This window comes from Taudactylus pleione, unplaced genomic scaffold (assembly GCF_031769625.1).
Source record: "Taudactylus pleione unplaced genomic scaffold, aTauple2 ptg000381l, whole genome shotgun sequence".
In the NCBI taxonomy this organism is placed as follows: domain Eukaryota; kingdom Metazoa; phylum Chordata; class Amphibia; order Anura; family Myobatrachidae; genus Taudactylus; species Taudactylus pleione.
In genome coordinates this window covers 10,267,732-10,293,857 of record NW_028284782.1, presented here as the reverse complement: position 1 = coordinate 10,293,857, position 26,126 = coordinate 10,267,732, and the positions used below count along the sequence as shown (strand labels likewise).

Below are 26,126 nucleotides of genomic sequence, written 5' to 3'. Positions count from 1 at the left end.
GGGCTGTAAAAATATTCCTAATACTTTTAGTAAGAAAAAGGAAGAGGTGATAATTAATGGAAAGAAGTGTGCCATTAAGGAATTTATTACCTGTCATTCATGCAATATTATATATGGAAAGATAACTCCCATAGCGTTGATCACTTGTGGAATTACTCTGGAAATAAAGGCCGCTAGACGGAATGTGCAATACGTCATCAGTACCCGCCGCAATGTCAGGTGACTTCCGGGTGGAGGAGAAGCTGATCATGAGGATGCGCGGACAAACTTCCGGTGAATACCGGAAATGCTCAGACACATTATGTTTCTGCATAGCGGCAATCTCCTGCGTGGAAACACATGGACGCGCACCTGTTAATCTTTAATGGGGTTGTGAGGAACATGCGGTGGGATCGAATGTGGACTGGAATTTTAGTTCTTAATATGGTGTTTAGTATTTAGTAAATCTATGTCTGGAATTAGGTGTTACTGTGAATTTAATTGAGAGCTGTATAAAAGCAGGTCTTTTTCACCCATTACTCTATGGCTTGAGAAAGATACACATTCTTACGTATCGAAACGCATTGGTAAAGAGGTGATCTGGATATTCTTTGGACCTTACCTGGCTGATGGTTGGTTAATCTAGGGGATGCACTGGTGTCTTTCACCCATATCTAAAAAGTGAGATTTGTCTACTTTGTCACACTGGTAGACCATTACGCTTGGTAGGGGTCCATCTTGCTTTGATTTTATGTTGTTTGTTCTTATAATAAACGTTATTACACTATTGCAGTTTGTGTCGTAAGGATTATCCTTGATAGTGCCTGATTGTCTACTTTAATTGGTAGACCAACCTTTGGGGTAATTGAACATTACAACTGCTTGAAACATTTTATTAGTACTCTAAATATTACACTGTGAGTTTATTACTTGTTTTTTGAGGTGATCACCCTGGGAATAAAGAGATCCTGGTGGACGGATACACAGAGAGACATTTGAATCGAAAATTCCCATTTTATACTAATAGGAGCGCCTCCTGGACACACTTGGTGATATTTTTATATTGTATTTGCTGTTAAGTGTTTGGTGACACTTTCTTTCATTAAGGAGTCTGAGGGGCTGCTGATAGCGCATGTGTTATTTTCTAAACTGCCTGGTGCACAGATGTATTCATTACTCACCAAAACATTTAGAAAGATCCACAGGTGGAGTTAATTATTATAGTTTTGATTCTGTGAGGAGACCTGGAAAACATGCACTGTTGGCAGCTCTTGAGGACCAGGGTTGGCTACCCCTGCCCTTAAATCATAAATCTTACGCTTGTCCACATATCTGTGCTGATTAAGTGGCACTTTGAGGCCACTAACTAACTATGTTTTTTTTATGTCCCAGTACAGGTTGGGAAATGCCTTTATAGAAGTTTTGCAAATAATTATTTAAGTCAATTGTTTAGTTTTTTTTGGAAACTCTTCCTGGTCCCCTTCTGGGATGAGAAAATCAACTACCAGCAGCAGCAGCCATGCTCAAGGATTTTTCTGTGGCAAGGACTGATGTAAATGTACTGTATCACATTTTTTTTGTAAATGCTTACTTCCCTCGCCTTCTCCCTCATAAATTTTCTTTGGAATCAAAAAACAAAATAAAATTTACTACCAATCAACCCTTCCTGTCCCTGCCCTACCTTCAACTACATACATACTCCAACTCCCTCAGGCCTCTCTTGAATAATAAAAGTGTTTCCTGATGTGCTATGTTTGAAGTTGAACTACCATGTGTTTGCGCTGCCCACTGCTGCAGCTTAGCTTAGTCAGCCAGCTATCTTGGTGCAAATGTTGGGCCTAACCTAGATGAACAATTCAGTATTGTGAGCTGTGAGGTGTTCAAAATTCACTGGAAATGAGTGGAAATAAATGTTATTGAGGTTATTAATACTGTAGAAACAAAAGAGGCCCATTTTATATGATTTCAGCAGTTTTTTTTTTTTTTAAGAAAAAATCCAGATCCAAAACCAAAACACGAAAAAAAAACACGGAGGTGAGGTTTTCACAAATCCAATCCAGCTCCAAAACCAGGGGAGATCCAGATCCAAAACCAAAACACGGGGGTCGGCGCACATCTCTACTTATAACACATTATGCCACAGCATTGCCGCTTGCAACACATTATGCCACACAGTAATGTCCCTTATAACACATTATGCTACAGTAATGTTCCTTATAAGACATTCTGCCACAGTAATGCCCAGTACAACACATTATGCAACACAGTAATGCCCCTTACAACACATTCTGACACAGTAATGCCCCATACAACACATTATGCCACAGTAATGCCCCTTATACATTAAACCACAGTAATGCCCCTTATTCATTAAGCCACAGTAATGATCCTTATACGTTATGCCACAGTAATCCCCCTTATACATTTATGCCACAATAATGCCCCATTTACATTATGCCACAGTAATGCCCCTTACACAGTATGCCACAGTAAGGCCTCTTACACATTATGCCACAGTAAGACCCCCTTTACATTATGCCACGGTAATGCCCCATATACCTTATGCCACAGTAATGCCCCTTACACAGTATGCTACAGTAAGGCCCCTTTTACATTATTCCACAGTAATGCCCTTATACATTATGCCTCAGTAAGACCCCCTTTACATTATGCCACAGTAAAGCCCCATATACATTATGCCACAGTAAGGCCCCTTTTACATTATGCCACAGTAAGGCCCCTTACACATTATACCACACTAAGACCCCCTTTATGTGGCATTATTTACATTATGCCACAGTAATGCCCCATATACATTATACCACAGTAATGCCCCTTACACAGTATGCCACATTAAGGCCCCCTTTACATTATGCCACAGTAAGGCCCCTTATGAATTATGCTACAGTAAGGCCCCTTATGAATTATGCCACAGTAAGGCTCCTTACACATTATGTCATAGTAAGGCCCCATATACATTATGCCACAGTAAGGCCCCCTTTACATTATGCCACAGTAAGGCCCCTTACACATTATGCCACAATAAGGCCCCCTTTACATTATGCCACAGTAAGGCCCCTTACACATTATGCCACAGTAAGGCTCCTTTTATATTAAGCCACAGTAAGGCCCCATCTCCCTTCTCTTACCTGCCAGGATCATGCGGTGGGTGAGCTCGGGGTGGCGCGGGATGGAGCTTCCACACACTGGGGAACTGTTAGTACTGCCGTCATTGTAATGTGATGCCGCTCGCCAGGGGCTGGCTGGCAACTTTTGGCCTGGGGGGCAGACACAAGTAAGTGGCCCGATTTCTCCACCAGCGCATTGCAATAGAGAAAAGACACATGATAATAGCCTCTGTAAGTAAGGTGTGCCTAATGTGGGTGTGCTTTAAATAATGTAGAGGTTTGCAGTGACAGCCAGATTAGGGAGCATCGCAGTGACTGCCATATAATGCAGAGAAATTCGCAGGGACCATCAGATCAGGGAGTGTCGCAGTGACTGCCATATAATGCACAGAGGTTCGCAGGGACCATCAGATCAGGGAGTGTCGCAGTGACTGCCATATAATGCAGAGAGGTTCACAGGGACCATCAGATCAGGGAGTGTCGCAGTGACTGCCATATAATGCAGAGAGGTTCGCAGTGACCATCAGATCAGGGAGCGTCGCAGTGACTGCCATATAATGCAGGGACGTTCTCAGTGACCACCTGATCAGGGAGCGTTGTAATGGCTGCCAGATAACGCAGTAATCACCAGATTATGCAGAAATCATCAGTGACCCACATATAACACAGGTATTATGAATATACAGTAGCCCTCACACACAATAATAATACCCCCCCACATTCACACACATTATTACATCACCCCCAGCACCGACAGTATTAAAACACCCCATCCCCCCAAAGATAAAAATAACTACAGCCCCCCATTGCATAAGTATTCCAACACCCCCCTTCCCTCTCAAATATCATGTAAACATGTACACCTCCACTGGCACTTACCTGCCTGGAAGGCTGCTCTGTCTCTGGTCCCTGCAGAGCTCCAGGTACAGGAAGAGATGACACAGACAGGATAGACTAGTGAAGGGGCGGAGACTCGTGGTGAGGGGGCGGGGTCTTCAACAGGGTCGGGAGGTGATTGATTAATATAGTCAGTCAGGGTAAGAGAGGGGGCGGGGCCTCTCGGTGAGGGGGCGGGGTCTTAGCCGGGGAGAGGAAGGAGCCCGAGGGAAGGGACAGAAGACACAGAGGTAGGTGCACAGCCCCTGCAGCGGAGCGGCCTCGGAAGCAGTGTGCAGCCACAAGCTACATAGGGTGACAGACAGCCCGGTAACAGGCAGAGAATGCTGCCCAGCCGCTCTGATGCTGCTATAGTCGGAGCGACTGAGAGCACTTTCTGCCTGTCACCCGGCCGTCAGTCATACCTGTGCACTAGTGATACCGGCCCTCACTGAGGCAAAAGTCTACCGGCCCGGGGGGCATATGGCACCCTGCCCCCCGGCCCAGCCCGCCACTGCCGCTCGCGAACCAATTGGAGCTCACGGACTGGCAGCCTCTGTTGATTGGCACCACATTAGACTGGCGGTGTCTCTGTGTCTGAAGGCCGGGATGCGGCTCCAAACCCACAAGAGCCTCCCAGCAGCATTTCCCCGGCACTCCCTCAAGTCCAGCACCTGGGTCACGTGCCCCCTTAGCCCCTCTTAGTATCGGTCCTGCTGCCCCATATTAGAACTTCAGTGAATCAGATGGAACTCTTATGGACACCCAATTTCTCACACAGCTTATATTACATTGTTTGTCATAAAGGCACCTCAGTGACATGCAGAATTGCTGGTGACATGATCACCAGTGCAGGGCCATAACTGGGGTGGTGCGACCTGTGCCATGGTACAGGGCAGGGGGCGCTGTTTTGGGCCTGTCAATTTTCTGTTTCTTATCATTCTCACTTCCTCTTCCTCTTCTTTTATCCCCAGCATCTCCTGGCCACCCCTATCTCTTCACTGGTCCTTCCCCATGAGGCCATGGCCCTTTTTCGGGTGCACATCTTATGTCCTTATTTGAAAAATAGGGGGGGGGGGGCAATGATCTTTCTGTCACAGGGCACCAAAGAGTCTAGTTATGGCTCTGCACCAGTGTTTTTCTGCATGAAAAAGATTATCTCTAGGGGGCATATGTATCAAAGCTTGATGTGAGATAAAATTGTGAATTATATATCACCAACCAATCAGCTCCAAACTATCATTTCTTAAACACAGCCTGCAAAATGTAAGGTAGAAGCTGATTGGTTGGTGATATATATCTCACAATTCTATCTCACATCAAGCTTTGATTCATATGCCCCTTGGTCTGTTAAAACTAGTTTCATCTGCACCACAGTGCCCCTGGTGTTAGAGCATGCTCTATCAAATACTGTAGCATCTATGACATCCTATGCTATTACATGCTAGCACTCTATAGCAAAAAGACTGTTTAAAAAAGCAATACAAAAATCAAAAAAGAAAAAATAACAGTTATTAAAGTACAGAAAATGAGAAAAGCCAATAACTTAACCATACACTCTGCCAAACATTATCTAAATAATGCCAGAATGAATGTACAGTCAGGTGCATAAATATTGGGACATTGACAGAATTTTCATATTTTGGCCTCTATTCACCACCACAATGGCTTTGAAATGAAACAAACAAGATGTGCTTTAACTGCAGACTTTCAGATTTAATTTGAGGGTAATTACATCCAAATCAGGTGAACGGTGTAGGAATTACAACGGTTTCTATATGTGCCTCCCACTTTTTAAGGGGCCAAAAGTAATGGGACAAACTAAACAATCCTAAATCTAACTTTCACTTTTTAATACTTTGTTGCAAATCCTTTGCAGTTCCAATAACTTAACCATACACTCTGCCAAACATTATCTAAATAATGCCAGAATGAATGTACTGTATCTACAAATCAAATACAGTACAGTCATGGTATTATTTAGCAAATGTATTGTGAAAAAAATTTATTTTGTTGCCCAATTGCACTAAAATCTTTATGTTTATTAAAGTTAAATTATTTTTAACAATGGACTGGATTCAATTAGTTTTGCATAAGCGATAAAGTTTTTCATGCCGGACTTGTCGTCTACATCGCATATTTTAGCCGCGGAAACTTATCATGCGCATACTCGCGATTCGCTCTATTCAATTACAAAGGCGCAAAAACAGCGACACACGAAGTCAGAACAGGCGAAAAGTGGTGTCAGAATCGGGGAAATCAGCCTGAACCCCCCCAAACAGATGCAGAAACATTGGGGATCAATGTAGTAGTGCCTGATTAGCCGTAATACAACTGTTTGGGGTACTTAAGTTCGCACAATTGCCACTAATTAGCGTCTTAGCACAAGTGGTGAAAAATGGCATAAAGCAGTATTTTTGGGAGAATATAAGTAGTCCAGTCAAATTTGGGGTACCTGAAAATGAGTGCTAGCATATTTTAATGTCTCTAAAGTGCAGTTTTAATAATTGAGAATTTCCACCATCATAAAAGCACCTGCAATCCCCAAAAACACTTGACCCCTTCTTAGAGAACCCCCAGAACCTTATTTCGCTAGTTTGCAAACTTGTCCCCCCACTTTGTGCTTTCTCGCCCCCAAATTCAAAGTACTTTTTTGGGGTGTTCTTTTTTTTTTACATAGTTATCCTTTAGGGGGCTGTCCCAAGGGTTCTGAGTGGTTTCCCCACCTTTGCACCCCAAAATAAAAATGTTGCACTTCTTTTCTCCTGCTATTCAGAGGCAAATCTTTTTAGCCTATTACATTGCATTAATTTTCAGCGTACACGAAAAGTGTATAGGATTGAATACGGAAATAAGTTTCTGCCTGGCAAAAAGTCGCAATCAGCGATACTTTTTCGCGGATCTCGGCTTTTCGCTTCTAATTGAATACGGCCCAATATGTCAAATCAGTGGTGTTTTTCACAGTTATATAATACCTGTCTGCCATGGTAACGATAACAGTATACTCACAGTCATTGCCACATAGAAATGCATGATCAGTAACATTTTCTACTGTATATTATTTTAACTACTTTATTGATATAATAAGGTTGCGGTTTCTGTCAAATATTGCAGTGCAGGGGTTAACAAATCAACTATTTCCATAGTATCTCAAAGTGTCTGGACTCTGTAACATAGCCCAAGGTTGCAAAGAAAGATGACTTGGAATATGATTTATGGCTCCTGAGATCTAGTATAAGATTAGTAAGAAAAAAGTCAGAATGCTATTTTACCTCTTAAGAACAGAGGGTGAAAATTCTGGAATATTTACAATGTCAATGTAAACTTCGTAAAAGTATATAATTGCTAATCGTATCAAGAATCATAAAAATAATGCTTTGTAGAATTAAAAATAAGTGACTAAAGTGAGATAAATCTCTTATCTGAAAACTGCATGTGTGAGGCATCTACTGATATAGAATAAAACAGGTGCTTGATACTGACTTGTATCAGTTGTGCAATCTTAGCTCGCTGAGGGGCTTATTTAGAGATGGACGCAGTTGTATTCGCAACTATTTCAGATGCGCAGACTTCTGAAAATATGCTAATAACTCAGCACAACCATAGGAGTTAGCGTTCTATCAATGCAATAATGGTAATGTTCTCCTGCCAGAGGAGTTCTCCTGTATTTTCTGAGAGCATTGATATTTCTAATGTGCACAAAGATTCAAACAGGAGCATTTTAAATGATGAGGGGACCCGCGTGCAGCAGGCCCTTCCACCGTGTAGTGGAGCCCCCCATATCTGTTGCCAGCCGCCAGTTTGTCCATGTGGTGCCCATCCCCAATTATTGCACCAGACAGTACCATCTTTCTGGCAAGGTATCCGGAAAGATAGTGCATGTGAAAATAATTATTTATTTATTGACATTTATATAGTACACACGGGTTGGGTATGGGATCATGAGGGTCGGGATACCGCTGGTCAGAATACCGACAGCAGCATCCCGATAGTCAGATTCCCGACACCCTTAGGTAAGTAAGGTAACACTAACCGTTACCACTAACCCTCCCTCCCCGGTGCCAAACCCTAACCTCCCCCCTTAGTACCTAACCCTAACCTCCACTTAGCCGGTGCCTAACCTTAACCCTTCCTCCTTAATGCCTAACTGTAACCTCCCGTCTTAGTGCCCAACCCTAACCTCCCCCTCACCGGTGCCTAACCATAACCCTCCATGCTTAGTGCCTAACCCTAACCTCCCATCTTAAAGTCTAACCCTAACCTCCCCCTGAACAGTGCCTAAGTTTAACCCTCCCCCTAACCCCCCCGATACTTACCTTCGGGATGCCGGTGGTCAGGGATTCTGGTGCTGGGATCCCAGCTCTGTCGGGATTTTGGCATCACACACGCCGGGATGCTAACTACATCCCATGCACACATATTCCGCAGTGCTTTACAGAGCATAGTTCCCACATCTTTGCTATCACCTGTGCTGGAGCCATATTTTCAAAATACATCCCCATAAAGCAAGCATAGGAGGGGGTGCACTTGTCATCTGCAGCTGCGGGTGTAGATCCCCTCCCCCCAAATAACTTTGCTTGTTTCCACAGGTCCAGGAGACAGGCGGGGACTGCTTGTAGCGGCCGCCAATAAGTGCCAACAGTGTGTGGATTTGAGAATTTCTTATATAGAGTGTACTATGAAATGCAGTGTCATGAAATAATTTTAGCTTAAGTATTCATAGAAATGCTCTGTACACAGAGCCCATCTGTTTGAATATCATCAAATAGAAGTGGTGTGCTGGCATAGGGATCAATGATCCAAATTCCTGCTGCATTTATAGAGTGCTATGCTTGCAGTCAGTACACACTACAAGTATATCACACTTCAACACTAATAGTGAATGAACTTAAAGATGGCTTTCTCCTCAGATTGTGCTAAACAGCTCAGACTAGACAGCTAGCAGACCAGATGTAAACATAACTGGGAAAGCCACAGTAGAGACAGACCCTTCATCATAATCTCTTCCATTTGCTCCTTAATAATCTATTGCAGGTTTCTGTGCTGAAAAGTCATCACTGTAAACACAATGCAGTGCCTATTATACAGCAACCCATTGGTGTCACTGTTTAGCAAATGGTTTTGTGCAACTTTATAGAACGGTCACAGTGCTGGGATCGCAAATGCAGCAGGGGGCGTCATACACCTTCTGCTGCATTTTCATATTTGCAAGGACGGATATGCAAAGCTGCCTTTGCAAACACAGACTTTTAAGGATAAGATCTCCACCAGCATTTCAGCCATTAAACACCTAAACACATAGGAAAACACCTGACACAGGTTGGTTTAAATGAGCTATCACCTAGGTGCATGAGAAGATGTGATCACAAAAAAATTAATTAGAAATGAACAAATAAATGAAACGTCATCGATCCACTGCACTCACCACTCCTAGATCTCGGGTGGCTGCCCGCTCTCCCCTCTGTTGTTCATCCCACTGTTGGCCCGACACTGACTATTTTGGGTTCATTGTAGAAACGCCCTTGTATCTCTTCACCACTCTCTCCTCTGACTCCAATCTTTGATAGCCCTGACTTCCCTCCTGGAATGTCCTCTTCGACCTTCCACCTCTAGAAGCGTGTTGGGGTTGCTCGAGGTGACTTCTATGGGTGTCTCTCCCTTTGGCTATGTACAAGAATCCTGGTCTTTAGCCACTTCCAAAATTTGAAGATACCTCCCCATTAAACCCTTTTTATTGAGTAGGTCAGTTCGGGAAGCTTCCCATAGACCCCTGACCTCTTTTATTTATTTATTATTTATTACCAGTTATTTATATAGCGCACACATATTCCGCAGCGCTTTACAGTGAATATTTGGCCATTCACATCAGTCCCTGCCCCAGTGGAGCTTACAATCTATATTCCCTAACAGTCGCTCACACACATACTCACTAGGGTTAATTTTTTGCTGGGAGCCAATTAACCTACCAGTATATTTTTGGAGTGTGGGAGGAAACCGGAGTACCCGGAGGAAACCCACGCAAGTACAGGGAGAATATACAAACTCCACACAGTTAGGGCCATGGTGGGAATTGAACCCACGACCTCAGTGCTGTGAGGCAGTAACGCTAACCATTACTCCGTCTGTGCTGCCCTTTTGAGTCACTATGCCAGGCTACAGCCCACCCACAGCACTTTTTCTCCTTTGGCTATAAACTGTTAATCAAGAATACTTTTTCTACTCTGCCTCTTTAACGGCAGATTGGGAAGGGGACCTCCGCATTCAATTGGACTCGAAAGGTTGGCACAAGATCTTTCAAATCACTCTGTCATGCTTGGTCAGTTACCTAGTTGTGGAGACCCAGTTTAAAGTTCTTTCACGTTGGTACAGGTGCCCTTCAGTCCTTTCTAAAATGTTCCAGCAGTTCCTGCCACCTGCTGGAGATGTGCCTCAGCAATCAGTTCACCATTCCATATTTGGTGGGATTGTGCAACTCTGCGTCCATTTTGAGATTCAGTGCTTTCCCACTGCAAAGAGATCCTAGACCGGGAGGTTAGTACCGACCCTGTTTTCTGGATTCTAAATAAGATTTCTGGCCCAGTGTCTTCCTAAGTCGATCCTTAAACATCTCAATACTGCAACCAAAGCTGTTATATCGGTTCATTGGAAGTAAATGGCCTCACATACCACTACTAAATGGTTCTCTCAAATGGACTATTATATGGCCATGGATGACTTTCTTTTTTTTTTTATTGAAGCGTCAAGTGTCACATTTACAGACATCACAATGAACAATAATACAAATGCAATGATTACAATAGTTGTAGAATAGTGCAAATGGTGTATGATATTATCCGAACAGCAAAGAGAAGAACCAATAGGTTCTATTTACATATGGAATAATTACCATACATAAGAAAATTAGAATAGTACAACAAATCATTGTAAGGCCATAGTAGAAATAGAAATAAATAAACTAGATAGCTCACCATTAAAACCGAATGTACATATAAAAAGTTATTGAAAAGAAAAATCAATGTTACAATCTTATCGGAGGGTCATTAGCTGCAAGTTGTAACAGATACCAGGACGAGTTCTGTAGACTATTATGGATTTGGGAACGCATAGAGGTAGAAAGTGTCTATATAACTTTCCCACATAAGGAAGAATTTCTCAGTTTTAAGGTGTTTATCTAAAATGACTTCAACCCAATTCATTCTAAACAAGTAATGTAACTTGGCTTTAAAAAGAGAAAGTGAGGGTGGGAGGGGGTTTATCCAGGTTTGTAGAACAGCCTTACATGCTGCTGCACTTAATGCCAATAAAAGGCATCTGCTACCTTGAGTAATACGAATATTGGGGGGATTATACCAAACAAGTCCCATTCTGGCGTAATAGGGACAGAATTGACCAAATTAGCAATAGAGTAGGCATGTACTTGAAGCCAAAAACCACGAATAATGGGGCATGCCCAAAGGCAATGATACAAATCTGCTAATTGAGCTCCACATTCATAACAATTTGAATTTGCCGAGGATCCTATCAAGAAACTCCTATGGGGAGATAAATAGGCTCTATGTAGGATATTTAAAAACATTGCAGTATAAGGGGACTAAGGCATCAATGTGCAGCCTTTATCATGAGATCGAATTAAATCATCTGCTGTCAAATGAGGAAATCGGGCTAGCCAAGGTGCATGGTTTGTAAGAGAATTATCAGATGTAAATACGGGACATGGATGACTTTCTGTTGTCCAGAGCCGATAAACTTCATGGGTTCAGAATGAGTTCAGTGCCATTTGGGGACCTTGACTTATATTTAAAGAGTCCTCAACCTATTTTAATTTATCCCAAGGTGGCCATGTCATTTGGCTTCACTTATCTCAGATGGATTTACTCACCCCTCTATACACCCTTTCCAATCTCTTCTTTTTACTCTTTTTCCTTAAAATTATAGATTTTTGCCTTGATTTACAGTATCCAATATGTCTCCTAATCTGTTGAGCTGGTGTATTAACTTGGTTCCTATATTTTGGATATTTCTAACAGACTGACTCCTTTTTTGTATAAATATGCTGCTAGTGGTACACTGCCTTAAAGGTGCATAGCACCCCATGTATGTATTCTTTGACATTTTCAATAAACATTTATTGTAGTAATAAAAAAATGTGAGTGGCTGGAGCGAGCCCAAGCTGCTTCGTGGTCGAGTTCCCATGCCATTGCCAGCGCAATGGCAAATCGTTCCTGATCGTCTTTGTGTTAGAGATGAGCTGCTTGGTTTTGGCTTGGATCTTCCCACCAAGTTCAGCTCTGAGAATGGGGCATAACGTCATCTTTCACAGCCAAAATGTCATCTTTGTTGGTGAAAGATTAAGTTTTGCCTCGTTCTGAGATTCAAACTTGGCTGCAAGATCCGAGCCAAAACCAAGCCTCTCATCTGTACTTTGCGTGTGTCTCAGAATGAACATCAGCAGGCCTTAAAATAGTATTCTATTGATTAGTCACAGTACTCATTGTAGTGACTTTAAATACAGGACCGACCCTGGATAAAACTTGTTTTTTTAGTGTGACTTGCATTTAAAGTCTGTGTTGATAGTAATGAGCAGTCCTCATAGTGATGAATAGATCATTGAATTTTGTATTATGCTTCATTCATGCCCCTGTGAATGTAGTTCATGAGCCGTACTCTGTGAAGAGCTGTCGCTAGGAAGCTGATTGGCTGAGCTATGTGTGCTACATTATAAATACATTTACATAATACTATTTTTGTAGACACAATCACATTTCAACAACTTTAATGCTTCAATGCTTTTACCTTGAGCATATGTTTAAGTGATAATAACTATATTTTGTTTACTAGGACATCAATAAAGAGCACAGAGTAAGCAAACCTTTTTTTCTAAGTCTATTCATGTTGTCAATTACCCACTTGTAGTGTTTATTGGATAACATCCTGTTTAGAGTTCCAAGGCCACCATGGGTTTGTTATTTTGAAGAGACATAGGTATTTCAACACCCAGTTATTTTTGCTATAGCATCTATAGTATTATAACCCTTAATTATACCAGATGAATTATAAACCAAATGATTTATTGGATATGAGGTAGTAATTGCAATATAATGCTGGATGGCCATTTGAACAGTCTATAACGGGGCAGTTTTTGATTTATTGTTTTTTAATTATTATATATTCGGCAGCGCTTTACAGAGAATATTTAGTCATTCACAACAGTCCCTGCACCACTGAATCTTACAATATATATTCCTTACCACATGTACATGCAAATAAATAAAAATGTGCCAGCTAATAAAAATGTCACTTAAAAAATACTGTTATATTATATCCTAAATAATAACAAATAACAAATGATACTTTATTATTGGAATGATTTGCTAAAACAGCAAAAATGATTTCTTTGTCAAATAGTTCCTTATTACTCACTGGTATTATCTACATTGGAATATATGTCAGTCTATGGAAAAAAAAAATCAGAAAGCCTTAGGAAATATACTCTATAATTATATTGCATGGTTACAAATGATTATACTTACAAAATGTTTTCAGATTCTACTTCAAGTCCTGTTTGCACCCTACCATAAATTAAATTGCTTTAAGGGAGGGGACTTGAGAATGGGACAACTGTGAAAAGGAAGCACTATAACCTACAGCAAGGTGGAGTTGGCTGCATGCTTCTTTTCATTGCAATGCTAATGCAATTCCAAGGGAGGAGGAAGCAGGTTGTACATGAGCAGAGGCCAGAACTTGTCCAGCTATTGCTTCCAACCTCACAACTGTCAACTACATAGAACAGTCAAAATTAGGCAAGGACAAGGAAAAAGAAGACCTGTGGAATAATGACTTGTGAGATTTTCTTTAGCTGACCCTACCAACAATGTATGTAAGTTACTTTGTGGATCAGGAAAACAGCATGTATCCTGGATGTCGGAAATACCCAAATGGCAGCTTGCCAATGCAGAATTTTCCATCAAATGCCCACTACTCAGATTACATGGCATACCACAATGTACACGGCATGGACAGCCACGGCCATCCTTCCGACAACTGGGGACACCATTATGGAGTGCCAGCGGAGGAATATAACTGCTATGGCCCTGGACCATCTGCAACAAGTTCTGGATTATCTAATGGACAGATGGTGTATGAAGCTCATGACTATAGCACACTGCATCACTCTGGATCTGGGGCCATGCCACTTGATGCAGTGAATGTAGTACAAGTGTCATCCAACAACCAAAGACACCAATCCTATGATTGGGTTAGGAAAACAATTCACTCAAATCAAGCAGGTAAGCTTCACATAAATTGCTCTATTAATGTGTGGAATTTCAAAGAGATTTCACCTCAATATAGAAATATGATATGTGTGCTATGTCCGTGTTTGCTTGTTATTTGTTACACAGTGGTTTGTAGTCCATGTAATGAGAAAACAGTGTGATTCCTCTGTGCCCCCATTCACATGAGAGAGAACATGTAATATAGCACACACTTAAATTGGGACAGAGTGCGTAATGCATGCTCCCAGTATGGCTTTCTCTGTACCTCGCAGCTCTCTTGCTATAAGGGCTGAAGAAAGATGACCCAGGAAAGAGCACAGAACATGCTGAATAGGGTCCTGCTTTTTGTACTTATTTGATAGAGCAAAAGACACCTTACAATAAGTTAATGTAAAACATGGTGACAGGTTCTCTCTACTTCTACATTAATGTTTTAATACTACTATATTTATTATTAACTAAATAAATGTAGTTGGAAAAAAACTTATTTTTGAAAAAGAAACATTTTATATAACTGCCTTTATGTACTACATAAAGTATGTACATTATACTTTGCCTTTATTTACAGTTAAATTTAAAGTTTAATTATCTAGAAGTATAACCAAAAAATCAGAGAAATAATAATTCAATATTCAATTTGGGAAAGACAGTTGTCACTCTGCACAGTACATAAACCAACAGGGCTTGTAGTGTGGGTCTAATTGTACTGTATGATAATAAAAAGTATAGACAATAAAATCATAAATACACAGCAGAGTAGATCCAATGGGCAGCCATGTTTAAATTAATTTATTATTTTACTGTGGGAAAATAATGGTGATTTGACACTCGCAGATCAAGGCATCCAAGTTTTTATTACTATTTTATAGAGCAATACAAAACAAAATTAAAACGGCAACTACATATCCCACCTATACCCATTATCTCATTGGGGACAATGGAACAATAACTGCCATTAAGCCTGTTGATTTAGAAATGTTGTGAACAACACAATGTCTATTACACATGTAACAAATTTTATCAAGTAAGTGTCATTAAAGATAAGACGAGTTCTATTTAGGATAAATTCTAAATACGATTTCTGAGATTTTGTTTTACACCAATAAGTATTTATCATGGTTTGAGATTTTTTTTACAACCAGAACATTGTACAATTGGTTGCAAAAACATTGTACTGGTTGAAAAAAAAAACAATTCTAATTTCATATGGTAGACATTTGTGTAACAAAGCTTAGTAGATTCTAAAGCATGTACTGTACACACAGACCTTATTGATATTTTGCAAACATAATTTGGATAAAGAATACAGTTTGCAGCATAAAAAGAAACAGAATAGGACACAAACAGTCCAACAGTAAAGAAAGAAGCTCCTGCAGTGAGGTGAATATATATTATTATACAAGTCGGATGGGCACTAGCACAAGATCTATAGCTGTGGAATTGACTTCTTATAATGGATAAAACCTGAGTACTTAAGACATGAGATTTATGAAACCCACATAAATTATAGAATTAGAGAGGCAGTGTGAGATCACTGTGTGCTACCCGATGGGATATCATAGGCAAGGCAATTGCCTTTTAGTGTATTAAAGTACTTCAAGGAATACTGTGATGAAATGATGAAAGCTCTGCTCAACAACACATTTATGATATTTTACAAATGTATTAAGTTGATATAAATATGCATATTCATGTACCAATCAACAAGTTAATAAATGAAATCCACAGATACAAAGAGCAATAATGGTAGTGTGTATGAGCCCTTAATTATTACAGACTTTTAATAGACTTTTACAAACTTATAAAGCACAACGGAATTTGCTGCGCTATATAAGAAACTGTTAATAAATAAATAATAGATGGCTAGATTCATCAGTTGTGTAATAATAATCTCATATAGAATGGCTGAAAAATTGTCAATTTCTGGAGACCGCTTCAATAATAAATCATTAAACTTACCATACTTTAAATCAGAGAAAGGTTCACATCTAGGTGAGCGACCTCACCTTTACTAGCATGCTGATAAAACCTAAACTATCTACAGTGCTAAAATAGCTGCAGCTGGGGATATAGTATACATACTGTGAGCATCATATATTTCCTTTATCCAAATTAATGTCTGACAACTCTTTACACCTACACTACTGACATGTGCCTACTTCAAACCACATTTACTGACAATGGGCAGCTAGTTCTCAGTAAGAGCTGTTCACTAGCCATTATAAATATTAATACTTATGATCCTGTATTTATTTCAAACCCTAGTAAACTTCAAGCAATAGCTAAGCGGGATGTAGTCAATATGGCGGCGGATGGGATGCCTTCCGTCGTTATACGGACGCCGGAATCCCTCCGCCTGGCAAATTGCCGACACCACTATCCCGAAGGGGATCAGGATACCGGCGTCGGCATCCCGACCGCCGGAATCCCGAACGAAGGATTCGGGTAAGTATGAGACCTAAGCACCCAATACTCTTACTGAGAGACCCTAGTTCTCTGCTCATTCTATACCAAAAAGAATAGCTAGCAAACTTTCCCTTGACAAAGTGTTTTCTCCAAAACCTGCTGAAATAATGCAAATGATCACAGTAAATAAGTTGCCCTGCATTCTCTTTTATTGCCATTTGAAGAGAAGCTTTGAGCTTTATGGCCCTTCTTGCCATGTAAGCACCAGCCTCTGATTACCCCTCCTCCACATTCCTATTGTGCAACAAAAACAAATAGCAGCAAAGTCTGTTGCATTTTTAATCCCCTACTAATAAAAAGTGACAAGCTCATTGAAGGTGACTGACATTATTCAAGTGATCATCAGTTTATTGACAAAAAATGGGGCCAAAGGCTAACACAGCACAGCAAATATTGTCTGTTAAACTGCAGTTTCAGTTGTCGTCTGCACTTGTGTCTTCCTGATACACAGTATATATAAATTATGGATAGATTTCAGGTCTGAATAATGATTTGCATTTTACAGCTTAGCAGGAAGGACAATATCATTACATTAATTCTTTAGGTTGGCAGTCAGAAAGCAATAACTAAATTCAAAGGGAAATCGGGATTTAGATACGAATGGCTGGATTCTTTCGATATGAACACACTTCATCTTGCAATTAGGATTAAGTGAATAATATAATTATTAATACAATTGGTAGTATCATGAATCTGTATGTTACAAGATAATAAATCAGCAGTTATTGCTGAGCATTTACTTTTACGATCTTGTAAAACTGTAAAAATTAACGATCGTTTCCACAATTTGTTGCAGGGTAGCAGTAACTTCATAAATTAGATGTAGACATAGAACTCTTGTATGGTAGGTGTTGTACCAGCAGCAGTAGTTTTACCAGGACAATAAATCTCCAGTTTTACTTCAGTAACACTAACCTTGTAAATCACAGTGGAAGCTAACTTAGATAAAATATAACAGTGACAAATTAAACATAGCCAGTCATACCTACCTGATTAACATGTAATTAGACAAAAACTTTTATTTTTATTTTTAAATTGGACTTTAGTTTATTTTGCTCAAAACACTATAAATCTGTATTTCAAATTTGCTTGTACTAAAGACCATTCATAACGTATTTCTCTGTGATAGATAGATAGATAGATAGATAGATAGATAGATAGATAGATAGATAGATAGATAGATAGATAGATAGATAGATAGATAGATAGATAGACAGACAGATAGATATGTAGATGTACATGTAAGAATAACTTGGCACCACACCATGTATACAGTGCCATTCAGTATATAAAACAAATCTATACATAGTATAATATAAAGTCCCTGGTCTGCGCCTGTCTGTTTGTTCAGGTTACTCTTGAGAACTACTGGAGGGACTTTGATGTACACAGTAGTTTTCACTATTCTATAGAGCATTTGTAGAAGAAGGATTAGGTGCATGAAACATTAATGTATGACAAACGGGAGCCGAGATGTGTTGATTTTAGTGAAGCAAGTCAGTGAAAAAAAACAGACGTCCGAGCTCTTTTTTGGCTTAAACTGCCTAAACCGTTAAAAATATATCACAACGATGGACTTTATTTTATACCATGTAGAGATTTTATGCATATTATTCGGTTTCTCCAGAAAAATTGATACAAGCCCGGCTTACTGATACATTTCAGTTTTTCTAATTTTTTTACTGTTCCTATTTCATTTATGTGAAAAAGGATTCTTTCATTTCAAACAAGTCCAATTCCCGGTAAGGGTCTGCTTTGGCATGACAATAAATAAGCACAGGGACAGACACTTAATGTGGCTGGAGATGACCTAAGTGGAGATTGTCTTGGTCAACTTTACGTGGCCTTTTTGCGTGTCACGTCAAAACTAAATTTTTTCGTGTTGACATCAGGAGGAAATACGCCTAATGTCGTCTGCAAGGCAATCTTATAATATATTCAAAATTGCTCCTGTGCGATTTCGTGGAGGGTCACTAGTTAGAAATAAACAGCAATGGATAGAGATGACTTCCAGAGGAGCTGACAGAAATGTAGGTATAGTAATTAACTTAGAATAGTGGTAATAAAAAGTACAATAAGTGTAGCTGTAGTTGAGTGCTTGTAACAGCGGTTATAGATGTCACTAAGAATGTACTTTTTGGAAACAGCGTACATATTATATTACATATTTTATTACATATTATCTTTACTAATATAATAAGAACGTTTTGCCTGTCTGTTTGTTACAAGTTGGCGCAAATACTACTGAACCGATTTTCATGAAAACTGCATCATTTTGTAGTGGAAACTCCTAGAAATAACCTGCTCTTTGTTTCATATCGATCCGTCAAGTTAAAGCTGAGCAATAACAAAAATAATATATATTGGCATCATCAATGTAAGAGATAGGCGTGGCACCATGCGCGGCCAGTAAGGGGTGGTGGGAGAGGTGCTTTGGGCCCATGTTCACTTGAATAGGATAGGCTACATAGCAGCCTGTGCACAGGGCACACAGTGACATTGGTGTGAGTGGTGGGCGAATAGGATGGGCTATATAGCAGCCTGTGCACGGGGCACACAGTGACATTGGTGTGAGTGGTGGGTGAATAGGATGGGTTACATAGCAGCCGATGCACGGGGCACACAGTGACATTAGTGTGAGTGTGGGCCAATAGGATGGGCTACATAGCAGCCTGTGCACAGGGCACACAGTGACATTAGTGTGAGTGTGGGCGGATAGGATGGGCTACATAGCAGCCTATGCACAGTGCACACAGTGACATTAGTGTGAGTGGTGGATGAATAGGATGAATAGGATAGGTTACATAGCAGTCTGTGCACAGGGCACACAGTGACATTGGTGTGAATGGTGGGTGAATAGGATGGGCTACATAGCAGCCTGTGCACAGGGCACACAGTGACATTGGTGTGAGTGGTGGGTGAATAGGATGGGCTACATAGCAGTCTGTGCACAGGGCATGATGATTCATTTGGGATGGTTTGGTATAACATTGGTGCATGAGGATTCATTTGGGATGGTTTGGTATAACATTGGTGCATGAGGATTCATTTGGGATGGTTTGGTATAACATTGGTGCATGAGGATTCATTTGGGATGGTTTGGTATAACAATGGTGCATAATGATTCATTTCGGGTGGTTTGGTATAACAATAGTGCATGAGGATTCATTTGGGATGGTTTGGTATAACAATGGTGCATGATGATTCATTTGGGGTGGTTTGGTATAACAATAGTGCATGAGGATTCATTTGGGATGGTTTGGTATAACATTGGTGCATGAGGATTCATTTGGGATGGTTTGGTATAAGAATGGTGCATGATGATTCATTTGGGGTGGTTTGGTATAACAATAGTGCATGAGGATTCATTTGGGATGGTTTGGTATAACATTTGTGCATGAGGATTCATTTGGGATGGTTTGGTATAACATTTGTGCATGAGGATTCATTTGGGATGGTTTGGTATAACATTGGTGCATGAGGACTCTAGTGGATGTTTTAGTGAGTAAAAAGCAGATTTTGCCAATTTATTTATTGCACCCTTTACTCTAACAAGGATCTGAGTGCAAAAGTGTGGGTGGAAAATTAATAAGTTCAATTGCGACTGAATCATTTTGCCAACCGATGTATCTTTACTAAAATCCAGTATGTTTACTGACATATAATAAACCAAACTCCCCCAAAAGTGAAAGGAACCAATTCTGTCCTACAGATAATAATCCTGTACATTTAACTGGCCATCTCTAAGTTTACTGTTTACTGACAATTGGAAAACCTGTATCTGATTGATCCTCTGTAGGAATAAGTGTTTTTAAAAAACCCCATCAGACTTCAGATGTATGATGTCTCCTGCAGAGACAGTGTTTAAAAAGCTTGTTTCCTAAGCTTTGGGGACCCTAAGAGCCAGGCTAAAAGATGAAGAAAATTTTTTTGACAGAGAGTGGGAACAATATAATTTTTGTATATAATTTGTAGTTGCTCAAATATTTCCTATTACTGCAATTCATCATAAATTATTGCACTGAACGCCTCAAATAAAAAAAAGGAAAATACAAGTATTTATTCATAATGTTTGTTCAGAAAAATAAATATAATTCTGTAGGCGGTATTTAATTAATGTAATGGTGAATACTGTATTTTTATATTTAAAAAAATAATAATAATATTTCAATCTTTCTCTATACTGTAGATGAAAGGAAGTCTGTCATTTGTTTAAGGTTTGTACTTTCAAAGCCAATTGGTCTGAGTTCCTGAATGAGAAAGAGTTTTGTGATAAGATCTCCTAGTAATTGCTTTGTACCTTTTGTGTTCACTTTGGGATAAAACAACAACAATAACAACAACACATACTTATTGTCTAATAGCGTATTATAAAACACCTGGCAGGATCACACAGGTCAAAACTTTAGTTTGCTGGAAATGTTGCAGTTAGACAAGTGATTTCAGTATGGCAGTGATATTTTACAGTGGCTGTAAATGTAAGTGAACACGTCATTCATTACACAGCTCTGATGCAGCATTCTCTGATCTCGCTCAGGAATGTGTATAGGTACATGTAAATGCAATGGTGTCACAGTGGTTATCATTATTGCCACACTGCAATGGTGCCAGGGGTTCCATTCCAGCTAGGGCACTATCTGTGTGATGCTTGCTTCCTATGTTATATTCTAGAATATAACATAGGAAGCAATTGATGAAGAACTGCAGCTGGTACCTCCCAAACCAAACCCCATAAGAATCCATTTGCACTGAATCATATTAATGATGGGCATGTTGAGAAACTGGAGTAGCTGGGTCTCTTCCAATTTGGCCACCCACATGTATGGCCAGTTTGGATATTGATCCTTTCAGTGGGATAGCAGCCAGCAGGAAGGACATGTGTGGCCATCATTAGGAGAGTCATAAACTGTCTGTAACAGTCCAGATGGCACACATCCTATAGGTGCTGTAGTGATAAATAGAATACCTATAGACCTAGGGGCATCACTTCAAGTAGGGGAAATAATGGAATCGCTTAACAAAAGAAAAAAAAAAACAATTATTAACTATTTAGAGTCAAATGATAAGATCTAAAGTACCATGGATTTCCTACTGGGAGAAAACGTCTAAGAGGTCTAGTGGTTTTTTTACTTATTAACTAAAGTGATACATTATGGTAGATCAGTGGATATAGCTCATGCAAGATAGTGGAAAGGATAAAGGTTTGTCTAAAGGACATGTGTTAGCAAGCTGATAGAAACGGCTGGTAACTAGTGGAGGACATCAGGGATATTTGCGGAGTTGAAAGAAAGAGGGGTATAATTGCACCCACATTGTGTGCATGGATACAATGCGGATATTTGGCCATATACAGAGTTGTATGCAGTTATACAACTGCAGTGGGCCTATCCACGCACTTGGTATCATAGCCCTCATCATTATAAGTGCGTACTTGCACCAGTCCTATCTCTGGTAACAGAGAACCCTCTGAAAGAAAAGGTTTAGACGTGCGTTGTATATGACACTGGATCGTCTGTAGGCGCACTGTGCAAAAATACGCAAGTTCTGTCCACAAAACTGACTTACATTCAACTCTGCATCAGCAGGCAAATTGATGCAGGGGCTGCATAACAAAATCGATAATAAAAGACTTCAAGAGATAAACATGTAGGAGAAGAAACAGATGAGATATGATAGAAATATTCAATACAGGTTGAGTCTCCCATATCCAAAATGCTTGGGACCAGGGGTATTTTGGATAACGGAATATTCCGTATTTTGGAATAATTGCATATCATAATGAAATATCTTGGGAATGGGACCCCAATATACACACAGATTGCATTTATGTGTTATATACAGCTTATACACACAGCCTGCAGGTCATTTTATACAATATTTTCAATAATTTTGTGGCTCAAGCAAAGTTTGTGTATATACATGAAACAAATTTATGTTTCATTTACACCCTATACACACAGCCTGAAGGTAATTTTAAACCATATTTATAACAATTTGTGCCTTAGACAAAGTTTGTGTACATTGAACCATCAAAAATCAAAGGTTTTATTATCTCAGTCATGCCGAAATTATTCCGTATTTCGGAATATTCCGTATTTCGGAATATTTGGATATGGGAGACTCAACCTGTATATCAAAAGCACTAACCGAGTACATGAACATAATATTTATTGTTTTTTAAAACAAAAGGATTTCTTGAATAAGGGGACACACTTTGAAATTGGCTGAAAAGGAAACATGAGGCAGAACAGTTTTATGAACGTCTAATAGCTCCATGGAATAGCTTTCCAGAATTTGTGATGCGGACTCATAGGAGTCAATCCTATTAGGGCGACGGGGGTGAGTTGTCATTGCAACGGCATAGAAACTCCAGTAATGGCACCGCAACTTGCCCTCCTCCAGGCCCAATCTCGTTCCAGACTCGCAGATTTTTGTGTGCAGGCAAAAGTAGCTGCGAAACAAAATCTGCAAGTTTGTAGGTGCCGTAAATGTGGCATATAGCTGCACTTATTCGTACCGCAAGGGAACTCGCGGCTAACCGGACTGACCACATACAGTAAACAAACTCAGAAATGCATGGGCCAAACATATTGTTATTGTTGAGGTTTACAAAATATTGGAAAAAGAAACAAACGCACCGAGATCACCTACCAAAAAAAGCCCAAAACAAATGTAGAAAGTAAAAAAAAATACACACACACGCAGCAATCTAGATAGGTCTGTAGTTTTTTTCTGCTGCTTAATTCTATGTTTCTACAGGTTGAGTCTCCCATATTCAAATATTCCGAAATATGGAATATTCCGAAATACGGAATTTTTTTGGCATGACTCATGAAACCTTTGATTTTTGATGGTTCAATGTACACAAACTTTGTCTAAGGCACAAATTATTAACAATATTGTATAAAATGACCTTCAGGCTGTGTGTATAAGGTGTATATGAATTATGAAACATAAATGAATTTCATTTCTGTACACAAACTTTGTTTGAGCCACAAAATTATTGAAAATATTGTATAAAATTACCTGTAGGCTGTGTGTATAAGGTGTGTATATAACACATAAATGCATAAATGCATTCTGTGTGTATATTTGGGTCCTATTCCCAAGATATTTCATTATGATATGCAAATATTCCAAAATACGGAATATTCCATTATCCAAATACGCCTGGTCCCAAGCATTTTGGATATGGGAGACTCAACCTGTATTATACTTTCACACCTGATCATCCACAAAGTATTATGGTGCGTACACACGGGACGATCGACAACAATATCGTTATTCAATCTTCAGGGTGTGCTGGACAATCGATATAGATCATCCAGCACACCATCAACGCACCAACTATAGCGATCCGCGATCCCTATAGTAACCTGGTCGATATCGACCAGGTTGGCCTGCATGTACGGGCGATGGTCGATATCGATATTGACCATAAGTGCCCGCGAATCGCAGGTCGTTGAGCACCGAAAAATGTACGATATGAACGATAATCATATGATCAATATCGTTTATATCGTCCATTTTAATCATACCGTGTGTACGCACCTTTACTGTATCTATATAATTCTTTCCTCTGAGGTCTGAATAAATAGTATATTGATATTTACAAGATTAATAAACCTGCCTCAGTAACTGTGTTTAGTAATACTCAAGTGGGTGAAAGCTGTTAATATATTTTCACCCTATCTGTTAACCTCACAATTCTAATCGCAATTTAATAAAATGTAAAAAAATATATAGCAAGTCTAATCTTTAACAGATTGGTTAAATAGTTTAAGTAATGCGAAATATTATAATTTTATTCTTTTTTTTCATTTGCATTACATAGGAAAGACAAGGACAAAGGAGAAATACAGAGTTGTCTACACTGATCATCAGAGATTAGAACTTGAGAAAGAATTCCTCTCCAATAGATACATCACTATCCGAAGAAAATCTGAAATTGCGCTGAGTCTGGGTTTGTCGGACAGACAGGTATATAACAAGTAACCACTTTACATGCATAAATTAACTCCAAAGAGAATTCTCTCTCTCTCTCTCTCTCTCTCTATATATATATATATTATTGCATTTTAGGTAAACTAAAGACTGATCTATTTAATGACATTCAGTAAAGGAGTGTTTGCGTATCTGTGAACAGAACATACTTGCCTACTCTCCTGAAAGGTGCGGGAGTTTCCCAATTTTTCGGGTAGTCCCGCATACCCCCGGAAGAGTGGGTGGAACTTCCGCATCCCTTCCTAGTGAAGTGGGCAGGATGGGAAGATAATACCTAGAATAGCTCATTTGTATTGAGGGCGCGAGTCAGGCATTTTACCATGATGGGGGCAGAGCCTAATGATGCAAAAAGCCCAGCCCCACCCCCGAAATGTTCAGCTGCATCTCCTCTTCGAGCTTTTCCCAGAGAAGAGCAAATTAAAGTCAGCAAGCAAGGAACAGAAACAGGGGGATGGGTGTAAGTATGATATTTTTGCAGACAGCTTTTTAGATCTTTTTTGCTGGTTGCATATGTGGGAAAAATTGCACAGTACTATGAACTTTGAACTTTTACTGAATTTTAGACAATATTTAATATTCTGCTAAAAATTCTGTAAGTTATAAGAAATGTAGCACTAATATGTTTGTTTGTTCTTTGCATTATATTATTGTAGGTAAAAATCTGGTTTCAGAATAGACGAGCAAAGGAAAGGAAATTAATCAAGAAAATTGGACAGTTTGATGGCAGCATGTGCCCTGCCCAGAGTGACTCTGGATCTGTCAGTCCAGCGGATATGACGGCTTTATCATACCCACAATCACACGCAATGGATGGTTTACAGATATTGGGCAACTTGCCACAGGTTACTGTATCCCAGTGAACTCCAAGCTATAACTAAGACAGAAGAAAATCCTTCTATTCTAAGATGGAAAAAATGTAAAGTGGGACAGAATGGCACGGCCACTGATCACTGGTCTAAGTGTAGCCAAGGGGAGGAGTTTAGCATGTGCTGAAATTGGACTGGACTCTTGGAACCTACTATAAGCGAACTCTGAGAAGAAGCCAATTGACAATGTTTTACTGTGCTTACAACATTTGTAGGCCCTCAATGAACCAATACATGGATGCCAAACAAGAAAATGAATAAGCAAAAACATACAGTAACCAAAGCAATGTTTGATCTTGTTTCACTATAACATGTACTGTAGGGCCTGATTCATAGCTGCAGACAATTCCGTACGGGTCTCCACTATAACATGTAGGGCCTGATTCAGAGTTGCAGACACTTCCATACGGGTCTCCGCTATAACATGTAGAGTCTGATTCAGAAAGGCACACACTTCCGTACGGGTCTCCGCTATAACATGTAGGGCCTGATTCATAGTTGCAGACACTTCCGTATGGGTCTCCACTATAACA

At 39.8% G+C, this 26,126-nt stretch overlaps 1 protein-coding gene across 1 annotated transcript; it reads left to right on the top strand.

The window, feature by feature from the left end:
• Positions 1-13,854: 13,854 nt before the first annotated feature.
• On the top strand, positions 13,855-25,587 carry LOC148507868 (homeobox protein CDX-4-like). Its single transcript, XM_088445512.1, has 3 exons — positions 13,855-14,269; positions 24,558-24,703; positions 25,381-25,587. The coding sequence occupies exons 1-3, from the start codon at positions 13,855-13,857 to the stop codon at positions 25,585-25,587; spliced, it is 768 nt and encodes a 255-aa protein (XP_088301638.1).
• The last annotated feature ends 539 nt before the right edge of the window (positions 25,588-26,126 follow it).

Excerpts from the sequence above, each read along its gene's own strand:
- LOC148507868 (XM_088445512.1), top strand. The coding sequence starts at position 13,855 with ATGTATGTAAGTTACTTTGTGGATCAGGAAAACAGCATGTATCCTGGA. Across the intron at positions 14,270-24,557 it reads AATTCACTCAAATCAAGCAG|GAAAGACAAGGACAAAGGAG; the intron begins GTAAGCTTCACA and ends TGCATTACATAG. Across the intron at positions 24,704-25,380 it reads TGGGTTTGTCGGACAGACAG|GTAAAAATCTGGTTTCAGAA; the intron begins GTATATAACAAG and ends ATATTATTGTAG.